The 19,438-nt window shown below is 47.3% G+C and overlaps 1 protein-coding gene across 2 annotated transcripts; it reads right to left on the bottom strand.

Moving 5' to 3' along the window:
- Positions 1–8,166: 8,166 nt before the first annotated feature.
- TMEM72 (transmembrane protein 72) lies at positions 8,167–16,714 on the bottom strand. 2 transcript variants are annotated; one of them, XM_070751469.1, is made up of 5 exons: positions 16,477–16,714; positions 13,648–13,714; positions 10,726–10,797; positions 9,788–9,927; positions 8,167–9,125 (listed from the first exon to the last, which is right to left on the bottom strand). In XM_070751469.1, the coding sequence occupies exons 1-5, from the start codon at positions 16,544–16,546 to the stop codon at positions 8,758–8,760; spliced, it is 717 nt and encodes a 238-aa protein (XP_070607570.1). In that variant the 5' UTR covers positions 16,547–16,714; the 3' UTR covers positions 8,167–8,757. The 2 variants fall into 2 exon arrangements, with proteins under 2 accessions (XP_070607570.1, XP_070607569.1); XM_070751468.1 differs by lacking the exon at positions 16,477–16,714 and having other exon boundaries at positions 13,648–14,022.
- Between the last annotated feature and the right edge of the window lie 2,724 nt (positions 16,715–19,438).

Below are 19,438 nucleotides of genomic sequence, written 5' to 3'. Positions count from 1 at the left end.
GGGAAATACGGATATAAATTATCTTCAGGGGGAAAAACTTGGCCGTCAGACAAAAAATACACACACACACATATATATATAAAACAATCTTCAGCAATATACAAACAGCGAGAGAAATAAAAGTTAAATTCCAAGAGGATTAACTTTTTTGCCATTTGATTTTTCCAAGCTTGTCTTTGGGTCGGTTCTCATTCATTTTTCTTAATCTGCCTGGAATCCAGCTTCCATTTCTTCTTTCCAAAGGGCGAAGCTGTTTCTCTGACCCTCCTGGTGGAGAGAGAGAGATTCCGGGGCCTCGGAGCTGTTAGGATTCCGGGATACAATGATTCACGAGGGAATAACTGCTGGCTGCTGTATATTTACTCCCCAGCCTTGTGTTTCTCCTTTTAATTTGCAGCCCTAAATCAGAGGAAGCCCCCAAAGCCAAATGGCAGCGCAGCCTCTTCGCATCAGGATTTTCCCCGGTAGAACTGAAGGCAGCCATCAGGCTCAGCGGAGGAAACGGGCTCAGGACACAGAGGGCACGTCCCGTTTGAGGTGGGCTGAAGTCAGGGGCGGAGCCCTATGACCACCACGATTGATGCGCCCCGGTGTGCTTTTGCTTCTGTGCATGCGCAGGAAGAAAAATCTCCTGAGTGGACGCATGCGCAAGAGAGATTGTAGGGGTAGGTCTGTGCTAGCAAAAACTCCAGAAGAGAAGGATTGAGGGGTCGTGATTTCCGACAGTCTCCAAATGGGTGAACAGTGTGGTCAGGCGGTAGGGAAAGTGAGTAGAATGCTTGGCTGCATAGCTAGAGGTATAACAAGCAGGAAGAGGGAGGTTGTGATCCTGATGTATAGAGCGCTGGTGGTGAGACCCCATTTGGAATAATACTGTGTCCAGTTCTGGAGACCTCACCTACAAAAAGAGATGGATCAAATTGAACGGGTCCAAAGACGGGCTACAAGAATGGTGGAAGGTCTTAAGCATCAAACCTATCAGGAAAGACTTCATGGACTCCATCTGTAGAGTCTGGAGGACAGAAGGGAAAGAGGGGACATGATCGAAACATTTAAATATGTGAAAGGGTTGAATAAGGTTCAGGAGGGAAGTGTTTCTAATAGGAAAGTGAACATAAGAATAAGGGGGCACAATCTGAGGTCAGTTGGGGGAAAGGTCAGAAGCAACGTGAGAAAATATTATTTGACAAAATGCAGGAAATAGCATAAGGGCAGACGAGATGGACCAGAAGGTCTTTTTCTGCCGTCAATCTTCTAGGTTTCTATATTTTGGCCATTTTTTTCCTTCTGAGCATGCATGGAAGCAAACCAAATTGCCAAAATCTCACATGCACACATGTCCCCTCAGAAGATTTCGCTTCCTGTGCATGCGCAGAAGCATAAACACGCTGGGACGCCCCATGCGCCCACACAAGATAATGGAAGCTGCGCATATGGCACACTGGTAGCGGTGGCACCAGGCCTCCTTCCCTGCCGTTGGCGTCTCTAGCCAGGGGAGGAAGAAGAAGAAGAAGAAGGAGGAGGAGGAGGAGGAGGAGGGAGCCGTTCTGGGCGAAAGCCAAGATCTTTCCTGAAATGAGCCAGGTGGATCACAGCCCAAGTAGATTTAGACCCTGGGAGCAATAGTTATAGAAGTTAGAATGAGACCTTGGCCATGCAGCCACGACCCTCGTCTACGGCCGATCCAAACTCTCTGGGTCATCCTTTCTCGTTAGGGGAGAAATGAGCTGTGCTTATTCTTCCTTAAAATGGCCCATTTCATTATCATTTGATTCTGGGTAAAGATTTAGTTCTGTGTTTGTACATAATTTAAAAAAAGTCTAGGATTAAGCGCATCACAATTAAAAGTACAAAGAGGTGCCAATGGAGATGTCAAAGCTGAAACCTTATTTTGATAGCTTTTAATTAAAAGAAATAATTCAATCTTACTCTACCCAATTAAAACATTGTTTGGACCTGGATCAGGCACAACTGAATGGACACCAGCATTTGTGGTCTGTTTGGGCCACACACACCCTGTTTCCATCATCACAAATTTTGTATTCACAACTCACTGCAGCTGGGAAGGTCTTGAGAGGAGGGAGATAAATGCTGGCGCCCAATCATTGCCTCTTCCATGCTTTAAATAGCTGGATACTTTGGCTAATTAGCTAAAGAATGAATCTGAGATTTGAATATCAATGGGAAACATCTATCTCTCCATTTTACATAAGAATTGGCCAACCTGGTTCAACCTGGTTCAAATGAAATAATAGCACTTTCCCTTTAGGGCTGCCCCCCTTTTGTATTTTTATTTCTTTTGGGGGTCCCCCCCTCTATATATGTATCTTGGGTTAGCGTAGTTACCTGATATTGTTTGTTAAAATAATAAAAGTATATTTTTTAAAATTACATTTAGTCTCCTGTTAATATTATCAGAATCTGGACAGTGCTGTAAATCTCGCCTGAGCTGAACGGGTACCAAGAAAAGTATCATCATTTATAATTATCAAGGTTAGAGGCCTGGAATTGGAACCTATGATAAGATCGCTATCACACAAGCTCCTTCAGAGACACAGTTGCTGAGATTTATTCAGGTTTCGCATCGTTTTCCTACTTCAGGCCGAGTCTTGACTCTCTGTAATTCAAGAATCTCTACTAAATTCCCACGTCAGGTCTTTCTGAACTGATGACTTCTTCAAATTTTGTTTCCTAAGATGCAAAATAGTTTAATTAATTAGCTAAAACACAGTCTATGATTACTGTTAAAACCTTAGCATCTACAAGGTAGCAAGTCTACAACTGGAACATATATAAGGATCGTCTCATGGCTTGGAAAAAATATAACATATAAGTGCTATATAATACTAGAAGTTAAGAGGGGTTTTTCTCCCCCCAAAGCACCAAAACATCACTTTCAGTAAGACAGGAGATAAGAAACTAATGTACATTTTATCTCAATGAAAATCCATTGGAGATAAAGCCTCCCCAATTTTATACATTTCACAGGTGGGAGAGAACTTATGACTCCTTGAAAAGAGAGGAAGACAAGAAGTAAATCCTGGAGTAGCTATAGGAGAATCACAAAACACAGTGTATACACAAGTAGATCCATCTCATCCTCCATTGATGAGAAATTGGTGCGATACAATTTAGAATGCAAATTAAAAGGGATTAGAAAGAGAATGTTTGTGATAAAATAGGCTTGTGAAATTTGAGATACAATGGGCATTTCCAGAATAAATTACTTGCAGCCATAGTTGTATCTCTACCTACTTAAAGTAAGTTGGCTCTCGGCTTCCAGGCCCCTGCAAAGGTTCAAAAGCCAGAATCATGAATTCGTGCAAGGCATCCTGTTTTTCTTTTTTAACTGAGAGCACACGTCCATTTTTTCCCCCTGGACAAACAGGGACGTTGAACAAACTGGCGGCATTATCAAAATCCAGGGGACGACAGTTCTGTCACCCACATGTCTCCTGCCTGCAGTTTTGACGGAAGATCATGAAACCCCCCAACTATTCTTAACTATTATCTCTAATTCTCTGAGGAGGCTGTTAGAGACCATTGTTGAAACTCATTCCTCTTCATTATCTGCTCCCAACTCTGGCAACCTCGTCTTTTGTCATGGCAAACACTCAGCCGCCCGGAGAGATATCGGGGAGGGGGTGCGCCTGTCTTGGGCGTGGGGAGATCTTTTGATCCTGCTGGCCACGTGGCCCCCCATCCCACAGCCAGAAGAAGGAAGCCTCTCCTGCTACCAAAGCCCCAGGAAGGACCTTCCTTTAGGGGATTTACGGCTGGGATTGTCCCAAGGGAATATTATCTTCCAAGGGTTTACAGGGCTCGGATGTCCTGGGCAGGTCGTCAAAGGCCTCGCAACAGGAGGCACTTAAACAGGGGCTCCTTTGATACAGGTGGAGGTGGGCCAGGTGGTTTGGCCTGCGGCTGAGATCCAGGCAGGTCGCCGTGGCTTTTGTTGAAGGCACCATAAAAGACGGATGGAGGAGCCCTTTGCCTTGACTTGCAGATTTGGCCCAGATGCCAGATAGGGCTGCTGCCCGGGGGCCCTTCGCTCCGAGGGGTTGGTCTGGGCTTCTGCTCCGCTTGGCGTGGGTAACCTGAGAAGGGAGGAAGAGGAGGAGGAGGCACCATAAAGCAGCAAGGCTGGCATCTTTAACGCTTGGGGGAGGGATTGGGGCCTGAAGAAAGACGCAGGCCATCATTCACCTGGGACACGGAGACGCTCCGACAGGGAACGGGGACCTGATCCAATTTCTCTTTGCTGAAGGGGCTGTTATCCAGGCACTGCTGGAAACACAACACAGCCACTGCCTTAGAAACACAGCAACATAGAAGACTGACGGCAGGAAAAGACCTCCTGGTCCATCTCGTCTGCCCTTAGACTATTTCCTGCATTTTGTCTTAGCATGGATCTAGGTTTATCCCAGGCAATGTTTCAATTCAGTGGCTGTGGATTGACCAACCACGTCTGCTGGAAGTTTGTTCCAAGCATCTACTTCTCTTTCAGTCAAATAATATTTTCTCACGTGGCTTCTGAACTTTCCCCCAACTGACCTCAGATTGTGTCCCCTTGTTCTTGGGTTCACTTTCCTATTAAAAACACTTCCTTCCTGAACCTTACTGAGCCTTCCTTAGTTCCAAGGTGCTTCTCTCCTTGTTTAGTTTCCACCCATTGCTTCTTGTTCTACCTCCAGGGGCTTTGGAGAAGAGCTTGACTCCCTCTTCTTTGTGGAACCCCCTGAGATATTGGAAGACTCTGCTGCTGTGTCTCCTCTGGTCCTTCTCTTCATAAAACTAGCCAGGCCTGGTTCCTGCAACTGTTCTTCATAGGTTGCAGCCTCCAGTCTCCTTCCTGGTCATCACGTTAGTAGAAATGGATTTGTGACAAGTGAATGGCTTTTCGGGGGGGTGGGGGGTGTTATATTGTATTTTTGTTTTATTTTTTGTATGCCGCCTTGAGTCCACTGGGGAAGGGTGGCTTATTATTGTTGTTGATGTTGTTATTATTATTATCCTCATCAACAACAACAATATTATTTCAGACACAGGGCTGTCTAACCTCTTCCTTAAAAGACCCCCAGTGCTAAGAGCCCCCACCACCTCTGGAGGGAAGTTGGGCCACTGATGGATTGTTCTCACCATTGGGAAATTCCTCCGTGGTGCCGGGGTCTTTCCCCCACTTGGTTCGTTTCCCCCCATTGCTTCTTGTCTGGCCTCCAGGTGGTTTAGAGAATAGGCTGCCCTGACCCCCCCTCCCCCCCATCCTCTTCAGATCTTGGACGCCTGCCACCTCGTCCTGTTGGGGCCCCAATTGTAGCCGAACGTTCTGCCACATCACTTCGTTCTTCTTCTTCTTTTAGTGGCCGAGAGGTGCCTTCCAGATTCCTCTCTGAGTCATTTCCACTGGTGCAATGTAAAAGTCCGGCCCTGCGGCCTTTTGGGAAGCGCTGCCCTTGACCTGAAACCCTGAAAGTCCCTGGAAAGGAGTCGGCCGGGCCGTGTGGGGGGTGAAGTGGGCCAGACGCCTGACGGCTGAAGACTCAAGCAGCCTGTTTGCCTCTGAGCTTCCTCGGAACAATGAGCCCCACGCTGAGCCTTCGGCCACTGCCAAAACCCCAGGAAAAAGTCCTGAATTTTGCAACTCTTAGCACACACCAAGTGCCACTGCTGCCCCCTAGTGCCTGGTTCGAGCGCTGTCTCAACCTTACTGAACTTTACTGAATATTTATTTTATTTATTTATTTTGTCCTATGTATTGGTGGTCTACAAAGATACGAGGGCCGCCCAGAAAGTATTGCACCACACGTTTTTTCTTCAACCATTATTTATTGAACACAATGAAACTTACACACAAGAAAGAACGATGCTTCTTCTACACTCCAAATTTTTCCATGTAATCTCTGTCCCGTTCTCTGGCCTCCCTCCAGGGAGACACAAGGGTGTGTAGGCTCTGTCGGTCCCCTTCCTGGTTCTGCTCACGAAGCCATTTCTGCACTGGGCGAATGTCACCTCTAACGGCCTCACACCCTCTGTGCCTGGCGACTAACCGTACTTCCGTTGACTGCAGAGTCTCCATCAACTGTGAATGTTCCCAACAGTTTCTTTCTCCGCGGTGAGAATTTCAATGATGACACGCTGCTTGTAACGTACATCGCTGACAGATGTCATTTCAAAACATGGCTGCAGCTTCGCGCTCTGTCTGAAGAAACGCAAAATGTACACACGCACTGCTGACCCTTCAAATCATGTATCTCTGCAGTTTCACATTTGTACCATTTCTGTAGGCTGAGAGAAAAAATATGTGGTGCGTTGCCTTCTGGGTGACCCTCGTACCAATAAATGAGGCGGGCAATGCGCTGGAGAGCAGAAACAATGACAGGTCTTCCAAAGAGGTGTGAACTAGAAGCGGTGTGAGATTTTGACTCTCTTAATCCTGGAGGTGAGGTGGTCCTGCCAGGTAATCCCCAAATTACTTGCCTAACCCACCTGATCCTTCTAGGAAATCCCTGGTCTGTTTGCTTAACCATTTTCTCCTCCACCAGAGAGAGACGGGAGGGGGGAGAGCAGCCACTGCCCTGGACACAAGGCTGAGCCACGGGGGAGGGGGGTCAGCGGAGGAAACGGAAAGAGAAGGAACACTGGGCAGGAGGTGACCCCGAACACCCGGAGCTCCTGAGGTTGGAGGAAACTGAAGAAGGGGGGCAAGGGGTCAGTCAACAGAAACATAGAAACATAGAAGATTGACGGTCCATCTCGTCTGCCCTTATACTATTTCCTGTATTTTATCTTAGGGTGGATCTAGGTTTATCCCAGGCATGTTTAAATTTAGTTCCTGTGGATTGACCAACCACGTCTGCTGGAAGTTTGTTCCAAGCATCTGCTACTCTTTCAGTCAAACAATATTTTCTCACGTTGCTTTAGATATGATCATTTACTTCTCCTCCTCTTTTGTAGGTCTGGAATTTCCTAAGCAAACTCAGATAAAGGATTATTCGGTAGGCTTATTTTTTCCTAGAAAAACCACACTGTTTGATAACAGTGAACAATTGCAGGAACTGGGCATTGGCTGGTTGAATGAAAAGAAGGACCAGGGGAGACATGAGAGCAGCCTTCCAATATTTATGGGGTTGCCCCAAAGAAGAAGGAGTCAAGCTCTTCTCCAAAGCACCTGAAGGTAGAACAAGAAGCAATGGGTGGAGACTAAACAAGGAGAGAAGCAACTTAGAACTAAGGAGAAATTTCCTGATAGTGAGAACAATTAATCGGTGGAACAGAAGTTGCCTCCAGGAGTTGTGAATGATCCAACACTGGAAGATTTTAAGTCTGAAGCAGTGCAGGGTTTCCTGCCTAAGCAGGGGGTTGGACTAGAAGACCTCCAAGGTCCCTTCCAACTCTGTTGTTGTTGTTGTTATCATTTGATGTAAACCACTTAGAGAGGGCTGTAAAGCACTGTGAAGTGGCACATAAGTCTACATGCTAAATGCATTTGCTATAGCAAAGATATACACCTGGGAATTGTCCTTCTGCGACCTGTACCTTCCTCCACCCAAGGAGAAGAAGTCTCTGCAGGAGTGTTGTGCAATTGCTCCGACTGTGCGATTTCTCTCCTCGTGTGGCTGCTCAGAGTTGTTGCCTGCACTGCTGTGACTGAAAGAGTGAAACACCGCAGAAGACAGACAGGAGCTCCTCTAAAACGTGGCCTAATTCTGGGGTTTTGCAGATTCCTTCCTTCTGTTTTAACATCTTTTTCAAACCCTGATTGTAACTCTCAATGCATTGACCAGTCCAGTTTTATACCTTGGTCTTCTAACCCTTGAAGTGATTTTAACTTCCGCGACTGTGTCGTTACATCCTTGTATCTTCAAGCATTCGTCCAACCTAATCTATTGGGGTGCATAAATACTTCTGTTGTCAAAATCCCAAAAGTTACCTTTGAATAATGTTTCACTTTTGGGTCTTTTTCCAAATTGCCAGGTTCCTTCCCTGTTTGTCTCTGGAAGGGGCTGTGCAGTTTCTCCTTCTCGAACCACATAAACACCCCAGAAGGAAAACAGGCCGTCGCCTTTGGCCAGTGGTGGAGAAGAGGTTCTTGGAGGTTGGTTGGCTGGTTTATTTAATTGGATTTGTATGCCGCCTTTCTCCGAGGACTCCAGGAGGCTCACAACATTTATTTATTTATTTATTTAATTGGATTTGTATGCCGCATACAAATATAATTTAAAAAAACATAATAAAAACAATATACAATATCAAAATCTAAAATCCAGTTAATATAATTAACTACTCTAAAAACCCTGGAACATTAAAAATCAACAACAAGCACACTTCGCACTCGTCGGCCAGAAGCTGGGATCTCGTGACCCCAAGCCTGGGGGCGTAGATGGGTTCTCAAGTTCTTGCAGAAGGCGAGAGGGGTGGGGGCAGTGTGGATGTACAGGGGGAGCTGATTCCAAACGGCCGGGGCTGCCCCAGAGAAGGCTCTTCCCCTGGGTCCAGCCAGACGACATTGTTTACTTGAGGGATCTGGAGAAGGCCGACTGTGTGGGACCTAATGGGCTGCTGGGATTATTGTGGCAGAAGGCGGCCCCGGAGGTATTCTGGTCTGATGCCATGAAGGGCTTTACAGGTCATAACCAACACTTTGAGTTGAGTCCGGAAACTGACCGGCAGCCAGTGCAACCCGCAGAGTGCTGGGGAAACCTGTTGGTCATTGCAAAAGGCGTCTCAGCCGTGGACTTCTGCTGCAAGAGAAGCGCTTTATTCTCCGGCCTGGGCAGAAAGGATGGAGGCGGTTTCCGAGACGCTCTCCTTGGCCTCTGGGTCTCCCCTGAGGGTCAGCGCCATCTCCTCCGCCTGTCCCTCGAGGTCCAGGGGCTTCCTCGAGGAAAGGACGCCTGAGCAGGCCGTGAAGGCGAAGGGCCCTCGACACGCTTGGCAGAAGCTCCTGAGAGAGGCAGGCAGGGGGGGGCACCGACGGTGGAGACGGGACGCTTGCCTGCTCCGGGCCTCAGCCGCGTCGCCTGTCACTCCATCTCCCCTCGGTTCTGGCGGCCCATCCCCCAGATCCTCCCTCCGTTGCTTGCTCAGCAGGAAGTAGGCCAGACTGGTGAGGATGAGCAGGGTGCCTGGAAAAGAGGGAGGGAGGGAGGAGAGGAAAAGGAAGAAAGAAAGAAAGAAAGAAAGAAGGAAAGAAAGAAAGAAAGAAGGAAAGGAAAGGAAAGGAAGAAGGAAGGAAGGAAGGGAGGGAGGGAGGGAAGGGAGGAAGGAAAGGAGGGAGGGAGAAAGAGAGAGAGAAGGAGAAAGAAAGAAAGAAAGAAAGAAAGAAAGAAAGAAAGAAAGAAAAAGGAAAGAAAAAAAGGGAAGGGAGGGAGGGAGGGGGGAGGGAGGTGAGCCAATCTTGAGGAGGATAAACTACGTAGCAGGAGAAGACAGAAGGAGCCCCATTGTTCTCCCTCCTAGCAGGCTCCGTTCTGTTCCTGGCTTCCTTCCACCCATTCTCACCTCGTCTCCTGATGGGGCATCAACTGACCCCTCCCACCTGGGTGCAGGACGCGTGGGGAGAAAGCTGCACTCGGGGTCTTCCTGCCATGGCCGTCAGAGGAGGGTGGATGTCCACTGGCCAGAGCTGGTTCCAGGGCCACCCTCCTCTGCCCATCGCCCTCGGGCCCTCCTCCCCTCCGTCCACCCCGGCCCTTCCCTCTGCAAGGGGGGAGCGTGGGGGGGCTGTGGGCATCCTCCCCCAATGGCCGCCGCCCTTCCCGGCTTCCGCCCCTCCCTCCCCTCTCACCTGGGAGCACCACCTGCCAGAGGTGGACGGGGCTGAGGAAGCAGGCGACGGACAGCAGGGCGTAAGACAGGAACTTCTGGAAAGCCGCTCGGCGCTTGACTCGGACCCAGCAAGCTTCCACTGTGGGTCCCCTCCGAGGGCTGCCAAGAGGGAGACGGGCTGAAGCTGGAAAAAATGCCCCACCCCCCACCCCTGCGACCCTCCCTCCGCAAAAACTATTGGTGGGGGGCCACTCAGAGAAGGTGCATCAGAGGGAAGGGGCTCTTCTCCCCCTTTCTCCTCCCCCGCCCCACTCATTCTTTCTGGCAACCTATGAGCAGAGTAATCCTTCTTTACCAAGGTTGTGCACACACAGAAACGTTTAGATTAGTTGTGAGTAACTACTCAGCCACACAGAGATACACGAACTTGAATGAAAGTTTACTCTGAGAAACAGCATCTTCAGATAAACAGTCTAAAGTCTTACACATAATAAGACAGAATAACAAACCCAACATCACCAAGAACAAAGTCTTTTTCATCAGTTGTCTTTGTCATAATCAGCAAACAAAAGTGTCCAGCCTAACATAACTGATATACATAGTAACTACAATTCAGAGAGATTGCAGAGCCAACCTAACAGTGAGTGGCCAGAGAAACAGAGAGGCTGACTCAGAGAAATAAGCTACAAACTCTAGCCCCCTCTTGTGGCAGACTGCAATGCCTGCAGGCAATATATTGCCAACCCAATCGTTCTGGGCAGAGTCCTAAAATTTTCCTTAGCCTTTTCTCCACTGTTCTCCTCCCCCCCCGACACCCCCCCCCGCCTTTCCCAAAAGCTGAGATACCAAAACGGCCCCTGTCCTTATACTGAACTCCCTCCAATGCCTAACATTGCTCACTTTGTGTGGCCCCCCCGAGGCCCTGCACCAAAATGGAAGGAGGGGAACGGCACTCACGCAAAGTAGGGGCCGAAAAGGAGGCTGGCGAAGAAGGGCACTTCCCAGAGACAAACCGCCATCCCTGAAATACTAAAGCATGGAGATCCGTTAAGGGAGACAATCGGGGGTGGGGGCAGCAAAGTCCCTCTCCCGAAACAACTTTGGCCACTCTGCCCGCAGGGTCGGCCTTCTCCGGGTCCTGTCGACTAAGCAGTGTCAGTGGGCGGACCCGTGCAGGAGGCCTTTCTCTGTGGTGGCCCCGGTTCTTTGGAACCAACTACCCCCCGAGGTCCGTACTGCCCCCACCCTTCAGGAAAGCCTTGGGGACCCAGCTCTGCCGACAGGCCTTGGGGGGCGTGGGAATTAACAGCTTACCTCCGGCCAAACATCACCTGAACGGTATGTGTGATGGCATGAAAGTCTTGGTTGAATTCAGGAGTTTTTATTGTTATTAACCATGAAGGCGTTTTTGTCTTTATGAAGGGGTTTGTGTTGAGGAGTGTTCACCATTATTAATGCCAGAATTTGACTTTTACTGTATGATTGTCGTTGTTATAAATAAATATAACTACAATAAGTAAATAAGTAAAAAGGTAAATAAGTAAGTAGAATAGAATAGAATAGAATAATGAAAGAAAGAGAGAGAGAGAAAGAGAGGGAGACTGAGAGACTGAGAGAAAGAGAGAGAAAGAAAGAAACAGAGTGAGAAAGAGAAAGAAAGAAAGAGAGAGAGAAACAGACAGACAGACAGACAGACAGACAGATAGAGGGGGGATGTCTCTACTTCTCCCCATTAGTCTGAGGCTGCTTTTAAGGTCTGGATAGACTCACAACACAATATTTTAAAATATGCTTTCACACTAAATGCACAAATGGATTCCCACAGCCATTTTGAGATGGGGGGGGGGGTTTCCTAATGTAGCACCATTAATATAACTAATGGAGAGAGGGAGTTAATGCATTGGGTCCAACGTGTATATTTCCACGTTTAATCAATCTTGGAAGTCACAGTGGATCCCCCTCCCCCACCTCTGGTGATTTGGCCACCCCCCCCCCCACACACACACACACTTGAAGTCTCTCAGAAGACCACCAAGACTTTGAACAAAGGCCCTGGGACAAAGAATAAATAAAAAATAATAATAAAATAAAAAAGGGTAGGGTAGGGTTAGATAGAATAGAGTCGGGTAGAGAAGGGTAGAGAAGGGTAGGGTAGAGTAGGATGAATGGAAGGGGTGCAATTTGAGTTTGCTGCGGGGGATTCTAAGGAGAAGATTACAAAAAAAATGTTTTTGTTTGCTTGTTTTATGTTTATATTCATTTCCCTGTTATGGTTTTCCTGCCCCTGTGAGCCGCCTGGAGGTCTTTGTGATGGGCAGCCCCACCAGCCTTTGAACTAAGCAGCCAGGGCTCCATCTTTGCTAACGAGTTTTGTGGGAGGGGGCCACTGCAAAGTTGGCCATTCCTTTCCCACAGATGAGAGAACGTGTAGAAGGGCCTCCTTTTGGCTCCGAGTGTTCAGCAGCACATAAGCCTCCCCAAAAAAAGGACAATCAAATAGATTTGGTCCAGCCTCTGGACATTCCAGGATTGAAAAGGCTGGCTGAAATGGGTGTTATTTACATAATCTTATGAGAAATGACACATTCATGTAAATCGATACAGGTTTCTTTAAGTCATGTGAGATTTCAGCTCACAATGAGGTTAAGGCAACATCATTTTTATTTTGCTTGTCTTATTTTATTTTAATTGCTATATTTTGGGCTCAAATCCACCAGAATATTAAGTTAATGTGAGTTCATTTGAGACGCCTGTCTTCCTCTCGGCTACACCCCCACCAATGTTTTCAAACTTTCGAGACGTCAAATACTTTTCATGCCTTGAGGAGCCATCAATAACGTTTAGCATCGGGAGCATAAATCCGTGGCACATTCGCGGCAACGGATATTTTACGTGTCAATATTTACATCCGAGCTTTCGCTCTGGACAACACGGAGAGGGCAGCTGGGGGTGGTTTTGCTAGAGATCTTGTTTTCTTTTTTCTTTGCGTCTCATAATTTTGATGTTTAGTTATATTGTTTTAAGTTTACTTTTTTTGTTAATATTCCTTTCTTTTTAAAAAAAGACAAAGAATGTGGAACAATCACGGCTGAACGGTTTAAAGCAAAACTCTCTCTGTAGCAATCGGCTTAGATTTGATTAAAAAATAATACAGCACAGAGCCCTTGGAAAGAGAGAGAGAGGAGGGGTGAAACGAAGGCAGTCTGGCCTAGTGGTTAAATATAATATCATTGGAAGCTGCCTGGAGTCCTTCGGGATTGAACGGCATAGAAGATTGGATAGTTTGTTAGGATTTATTATAGGTTTTTACTGTTCCTATTACTAATACAGTGATACCTCGTCTTACGAGCCCCTTGTCATATTTTTGAGATACAAACCTGTTTTTTTGCCTCTTCTTCTGAACTATTTTCACCTTACGAACATAAGCCACCACCGCTGGGAACCCCCACCTCTGGACCTCCGTTGCCAACGAAGTGCCCGTTTCTGTGCTGCTGGGATTCCCCTGAGGCTCCCCTCCCTGGGAAACCCCACTGGGTTCTTATTTGGCCCACCTCGGGAGGATGGAAGGCTGAGTCAATCTTGGGCTGGTGGTGAGATCTGAACTGAGCAGTCAGCTGAAGAATCCTGCAGTGCCACACGCTAACCACTGCATATCAGTCTAAATGCTATTGTCATCCCTTCCTCCCTTCCTTCCAGTTGGAAAAGCCCTGGGAAGCGGCAGACAAGTCTAAAGGCTCCGGCTCCTTCCCAGGAGACTCATCCCAGCCGAGGGGAGGAGGGGAGGGTGGGCTCTCCTCCACAATCACCGAGGCCGGGATGGGGTCCGAGAGAGGCTCAGACCGGCTGCCCTCCTCCCTCTGCCCTGGCCGCCATACTCACAGGAGATAAAGAGCCAGGCTGGTGAACCGCCCCTGCAGAAGGGTGTCGAGGCCCACACCAAGGAGCCCTGCAACGCAAAAGAAAGACGGCAGGTGGGAGCAGCAGCCCGGGACAGGGGTCACCTCAACCATGGAGAAGACCCCCCCTCCCCCCCAGGCTTCCCCGTGGAGAGCGAAGGGGAGTCGCATGGGGCATGACAGCCGTGGTGCAGATGACACAAACTGCATCGCCTGCACTGCTTTAGGACACAACACACACGTAGTAACGTTATCATTGTGCCTCACACCAAACTTTGCCCATTTCAGCTGCAGCAACATTCGCCTTTAAATGCACCTTGGAGAAGCACTTCCAGAGATAGGAACGTTTCCTTTACGTCACAACGTCACCCACATAATAATAATAATAATAATAATAATAATAATAATAATAATAGTCAGTTGCAAGAGGCCATCGTACGTGGACATACGTGCATCATACGAAAATACTTCACAAAGTCCTAGACACTTGGGAAAGTGTTCGACTTGTGATATTGTGATATGAAATCCAGCATTTCAATCTCATGAATATAATAATAATAATAATAATAATAATAATAATAATAACAACAACAACAACAACAACAACAACAACAAGGGGCCTTGAAGGTCTTCTAGTCCAACCCTCCACTTGGGCAGGAGACCCTACATTACCTCAAACAGATGGGTATCATCTTCTTAAAAACTTCCAGTGTTGGAGCATTCACAACTTCTGGTGGCAGGCTGTTCCACTGATCAACCAATCTGATTGTCAGGAAATGTCTCCTTAGTTCTAAGTTGCTTCTCTCCTTGTTCAGCTTCTACCCGTTGCTTCTTGTCCTGCCCTCAGGGGCTTTGGAGAAGAGTCTGACTCCCTCTTCTTTTGGGGCAGCCCCTGAGATATTGGAAGACTGCTATCATGTCTCCCCTGATCCTTTTCAGCCAAAAAACCCTCAGTGCCATACATTCTGGTAACATAAACCAAAGGATGCTGCAAACAGCTCTAAATGCAGGCTGGTTGCTGAACACCTAAAATATTTCCCTTTCTTTCTTTCTTTCTTTCTTTCTTTCTTTCTTTCTTTCTTTATCTGAGATTAATAATAATAATAATAATAATAATAATAATAATAATAATAATTATTATTATTATTATTATTATTATTAATTAGATTTGTATGATGCCCCTCTGCGAAGACTCTGGGCTGGGGGCTCTGGCAGAACCTCCCCCACTTTGCAGAGCCCCCTCCTGGTGGGAAATCAGCACATTTCGATACATGTGAACAAGTCCAGGGGAGGATCAAGTTTTACAACAACCCTCCTTCCGCAGCCGCCGCCTTCTTCACTCAACACCTGCAAATATGCAATGAATTAACCCGTCCGGTCTGGGAGTGGACGCATATCCCTTCTGGCACTCTGGGTGCTCACAGTTCACGGAGGTTCCCATAAAAGAGGCTGCCAGGGAGGGCACACAAATCACTAACGGCCTGGGTCTCCGCCTGCCCTGCTCCCAAGATCCCTCGGCCAGATGTTACGGGCCCAATTCCAAACAAGGCGTTCCTGAGTGAAGCCACGGGTCACGGCTCCTCTCCAAAGAGGCCTCGGGAGCCCAGGTGGAACTGAGGCGACACACGTGGAAGCAACATGCAGCTTGGCTCTCCGTTTGTTATTTCTTGCATAGAATAGGACAGGACAGGACAGGACAGAATATTGGAATGAAGAATAGAATAGAGTTGAGTAGAATAGAATAGAATAGAATATTGAAATAAAGAATAGTGTAGAGTAGAATAGAATAGAATATTGGAATAAAGGATAGAGTAGGTATTTAAATAAATAAATAGCTGACTAGAGGTTGCCGGTAAAGCCCCTTACAGGAAGAGAGAGGCTAAGAGACACTATCTACTTTCTTTCTTCCAATGTTTTCCTTCTTACAGTTTTTTTTAATCCACTTCCTTGACTTGAGTCTATTGTCTGCACCTCCACAACTGTCTGGTTTGGTCTGCAACCCAACAGGACCAACACAGACTTCGGAGGAGAATCAGAACTGCAGAAAAAACAATGGCTTCCCACCTGCCTTCCATTGAGGACCCGTAGACTGCATGAGTTAAAAAGAGGGTGGTGAAAATACTGACTGACCCCTGGCATCCTGGACACAAACTGTCTGAACTCCCACCCTCAAAATGTCACTACAAACCCCTGCATACCAAGACAACAAGGCAGAAGAAGAGTTTTCCCCTGAATGCCATCACTCTGCTAAACCAATAATTCCCTCAACACTGTCAAACTATTTACTAAGTCTGCACTACTATTACTATTAGTTTTTTCTCATTATCCCTGTCACCCATTTCCTCCCACTTATGGCTGTAACTTGTTGCTTGTATCCTTAAGATTTTTATTAATATGGATTGCATCTTCATTGCTTTTTGACCCCTGTGACCATCCTTAAGTGTTGCGCCTCAGGATTCTTGACAAATGTCTATTTTTCTTCTATGTCCACTGAGAGCATCTGCACCAAAGACAAATTCCTTGTGGGCCCAACCACACCTGGCCAATAAAAAATTTCTGTTCTGTTCTGTTCTGTTCTATTCTTCATTCCAATATTCTATTCTATTCTCTATTGCATTCTATTGTATTTTACTCTACTCTGCTCCACTGTATTCCAAATCTGATCCACATTTCTTAACACAAACTGGGTGAAAAGCACAAAAACTTAAAAGGGCTTAAAGGTTAAGTTGGTGTTGTTGTGTGGCTCCTCTCCTGGTGCCCATGAAACCCAGGAGGAAGGAGAGAAGCTGCCCCCACCTGCAACGGTCCTCACCTGCTCCGGTCGAGATGCCCAGCAGCCGGCAAAGATATTCCAGCACCTTCCAAAGCGTGGTTTGTTCCATGCTCCGGGGGTCCCCAGGGGATCCCTCTCAGCCTCGTTTGGGGGGGTCTCAGGAGCAGCCAGATCGGGCCGAGCTTCCCCTTCAAAGCAAACTAAACCCCTATTAATTCCACAAGAGCCACAGCCGAGCGTCCACCCCTGTGGCCTCCTCGGACCGGTTGGGTCCGCATCCTGAGTGCTGCCATTTATCCCGCTTTATTCCAGAGGGCAATTAATGATTACCGAGCCGGACAAGCACCTCCATTAAGGCCAGAGGCTCTTTGGGTGGCACCGCAGCGCAGGGCAAATCTACCCAATGCCTCTGCCAGAACCCGGCAGATTAATTGCTATGGGAGCAAACGGGGGCTTAAGGCTCCTGGCCCAGAACGCTGCTAAATAGCTGGGGAGGCTGCTGCGCTTGGAGCAGGCAGCTCCGCCGAGTGGCTGTTCTCACGGGGAGGAAGGGCCTCCTTGCTTCCTCTCTTTCATGATCCCCCGTCCAATATTCCTTCTCCCCCGTCTGGTGCTTTGGGAAATAGGTTGTGCCTGTCTTATATGAGCATTTCTTTCTTTCTTTCTTTATTTCTTTCTTTCTTTCTTTCTTTCTCTCCTTTCTTTCTTTCTTTCTCTCCTTTCTTTCTTTCTTTCTCTCCTTTCTTTCTTTCTTTCTTTTATTCATTCATTCATTCCTCCCTCCCTCCTCTCCTTTCCTTTCCTTCCTTCCTTCCTTTCTTTCCACACATCGTTTATTGATTTTTTAAATATTCACATCTTAATATGTTCAGGTGGGTCAACATCCATATACCGTATTTTTCAGAGTATAAGACGCACCTTAGGTTTTGGGAAAAGAATCTGCTTAGAAGGCATTCATCTGGTTAGCGTCCATAGTCTGGTCAGTTTCAGCACATTATTTTTCCCCCTGGTTAAAGGCTTTAAAAAAACTTTATTCAGAGAGAGTAACAATGAAAGAGCTTGCAAGACGGTAAGAGCTGGGAACATTGTGAGCACCTGGTTTGGGCTGGAAAGAAACATTCAGAGCAAGTTAGAGCAATGGAAAAAACCCTGCAAAGACTTAGGGGCTTGGAAAACATTTTTAGCAGAGAGTAACAATGAAAGATCTTGCAAGCTGGAAAGAACTGGGAACATCGTTAGCACCTGGAAAGAAACATTCAGAGCAAATAAAGCAATGGAAAAAACCCTGCAAAGACTCAGGGCTTGGAAAATATTCTTTACAGAGAGGAACCATGAAAGAGCCTGCAAGTCGAGAGCTGGGAAGGTCGTTAGCACCTGGTTAGGGCTGTAAAAACAAGCTACATTCAGAGTATAAGATGCACCCAAATTATCAGCCTCTTTTAGGGGGGGAAGGTGCGTCTTATATTCCAAAAATATGGTATTTACCTTCATATCAATATATTATGTATTTATACATTGTATACACAACCATTTTTGAAATTCTTTCTTTCTCTGACTGTTCTTTTGCATTTCTTTTCTTGTGTCCATTTATACCGTTTTGTCCAAGTGGAATAGTAGTCCAAGTCCTTCTGGTCGTTCAGTTCCATCGTTAATCGGTCCATTTCTGCACAGTCATATTTTTTTTTAATCATCTCCTTTTCGATGGGTGTCTGTGGGTCCTTCCATCTTGGTGTGTAGGCAATTCTGGCGTCTGGAGCCTCTCCTGCCTCCAGCTAACAAGATTGCATCAATTTGGGGATTTGCAGCTCTCTGGCAGGCTGGGACGAGGGAGAGAATGTTATTGTTATGTTCGCCGGGTTTTACCGTTTTAATCCTTTTTACTGTAGCCTGCGTCACTTAGAACCGATTGCATTGAAGTGGGCTCTAATCCTAAATAAATAAGGATAATTGGATGCCCATGAAGTCACTCAAAGTCAAGCTTCAGTTGAAGGGAGCTTTACTCTTGCTAAACCCTTACTTCCTCTACTCTGTGCACTGGGGTAGAGAGCTAGAATGGGGACTTCACGTGGATCTTAGGGTCCGGATGGGTGTCCACAGGCTCCAGACCAACCCCGACAAGACGGAGCGGCTCGGGGTTCTGCCTCCCAGGGACAATTCCACCTGTCTGTCCATCACCCTGGGGGTGGGGGAACTATTGCCCCCCTCAGAGAAGGTCCGCAATTCAGGAGTCTTCTTTGACCCACAGCTGAGGTTAGAACCACATCTCTCAGCTGTGGTGAGGGGGGAGGCATTTGCACAGGTTCACCTTGTGCACCAGTTGTGGCCCTCTCTGGACAGGGCATCTCTTCTCATCCTCCCTCATCACCTCGCGGCTCCATGACTGCAGTGTGCTCTGTGCATGGGGCTGCCTTTGAAGAACGTTTGGAGACCGGTCCAAAACGCACCTACCGAGGTATAGCCATGTATCCCCATCGCCCTGTGAGCTGCACTGGCTACCGATCGGTCTCCAAAAGCAAGTTGGTCATGACCTATAATGCTCTACATGGCATCGGGCCAGAATATTTGAGGGATCGTCTTCGAGTCTTCAGAGAGGGGCAGCATACGAGTCTAATAAATCATTAAATTATTATTAATTATCGTCTCCTGCCTCATGTATCCCAGCAATCGGTCAGACCCCACAGTCGGCCTTCTCCAGGTCCCGTCAGCCACGGGGCTGAGGGGAAGGGCCTCCTCTGTGGTGGCCCTGGCCCTCTGGAATCAGCTCCCCCCAGAGATTTGCGCCGCCCCCACCCTCCTGGCCTTTTGAAAGGTTTTAAAAACATGCCTTTGCCAGCACGCCTTGGACCGTTGAGCACTGACCCTCTGCTCCGGCCGAATAGTGTGGCTGGGAGGAGATGAAGTCGGATGGATGGTTTTAACGCTGCGTTTTTTAAAGATCAGGTTTTGAACGTTTGGGTTTCCAAGTGCAGCTTTTAGGAATGTTTTGTATTCTTTTTATGCT

Source organism: Erythrolamprus reginae, chromosome 4, assembly GCF_031021105.1.
Source record: "Erythrolamprus reginae isolate rEryReg1 chromosome 4, rEryReg1.hap1, whole genome shotgun sequence".
Classification (NCBI taxonomy): domain Eukaryota; kingdom Metazoa; phylum Chordata; class Lepidosauria; order Squamata; family Dipsadidae; genus Erythrolamprus; species Erythrolamprus reginae.
Note: the sequence above shows the minus strand (reverse complement) of the source record. Positions and strands in the feature narration are given on the sequence as shown.

Bases quoted from the DNA above. Each gene is read 5' to 3' on its own strand.
- TMEM72 (XM_070751468.1), bottom strand. From the start codon at position 13,964: ATGTTGCTGCAGCTGAAATGGGCAAAGTTTGGTGTGAGGCACAATGAT. The intron at 10,798-13,647 runs GTGAGTATGGCG...TCCATGCTTTAG, and splicing joins AGCCTGGCTCTTTATCTCCT to TATTTCAGGGATGGCGGTTT. The intron at 9,928-10,725 runs GTGAGTGCCGTT...CCCTCTTGGCAG, and splicing joins CTTTTCGGCCCCTACTTTGC to CCCTCGGAGGGGACCCACAG.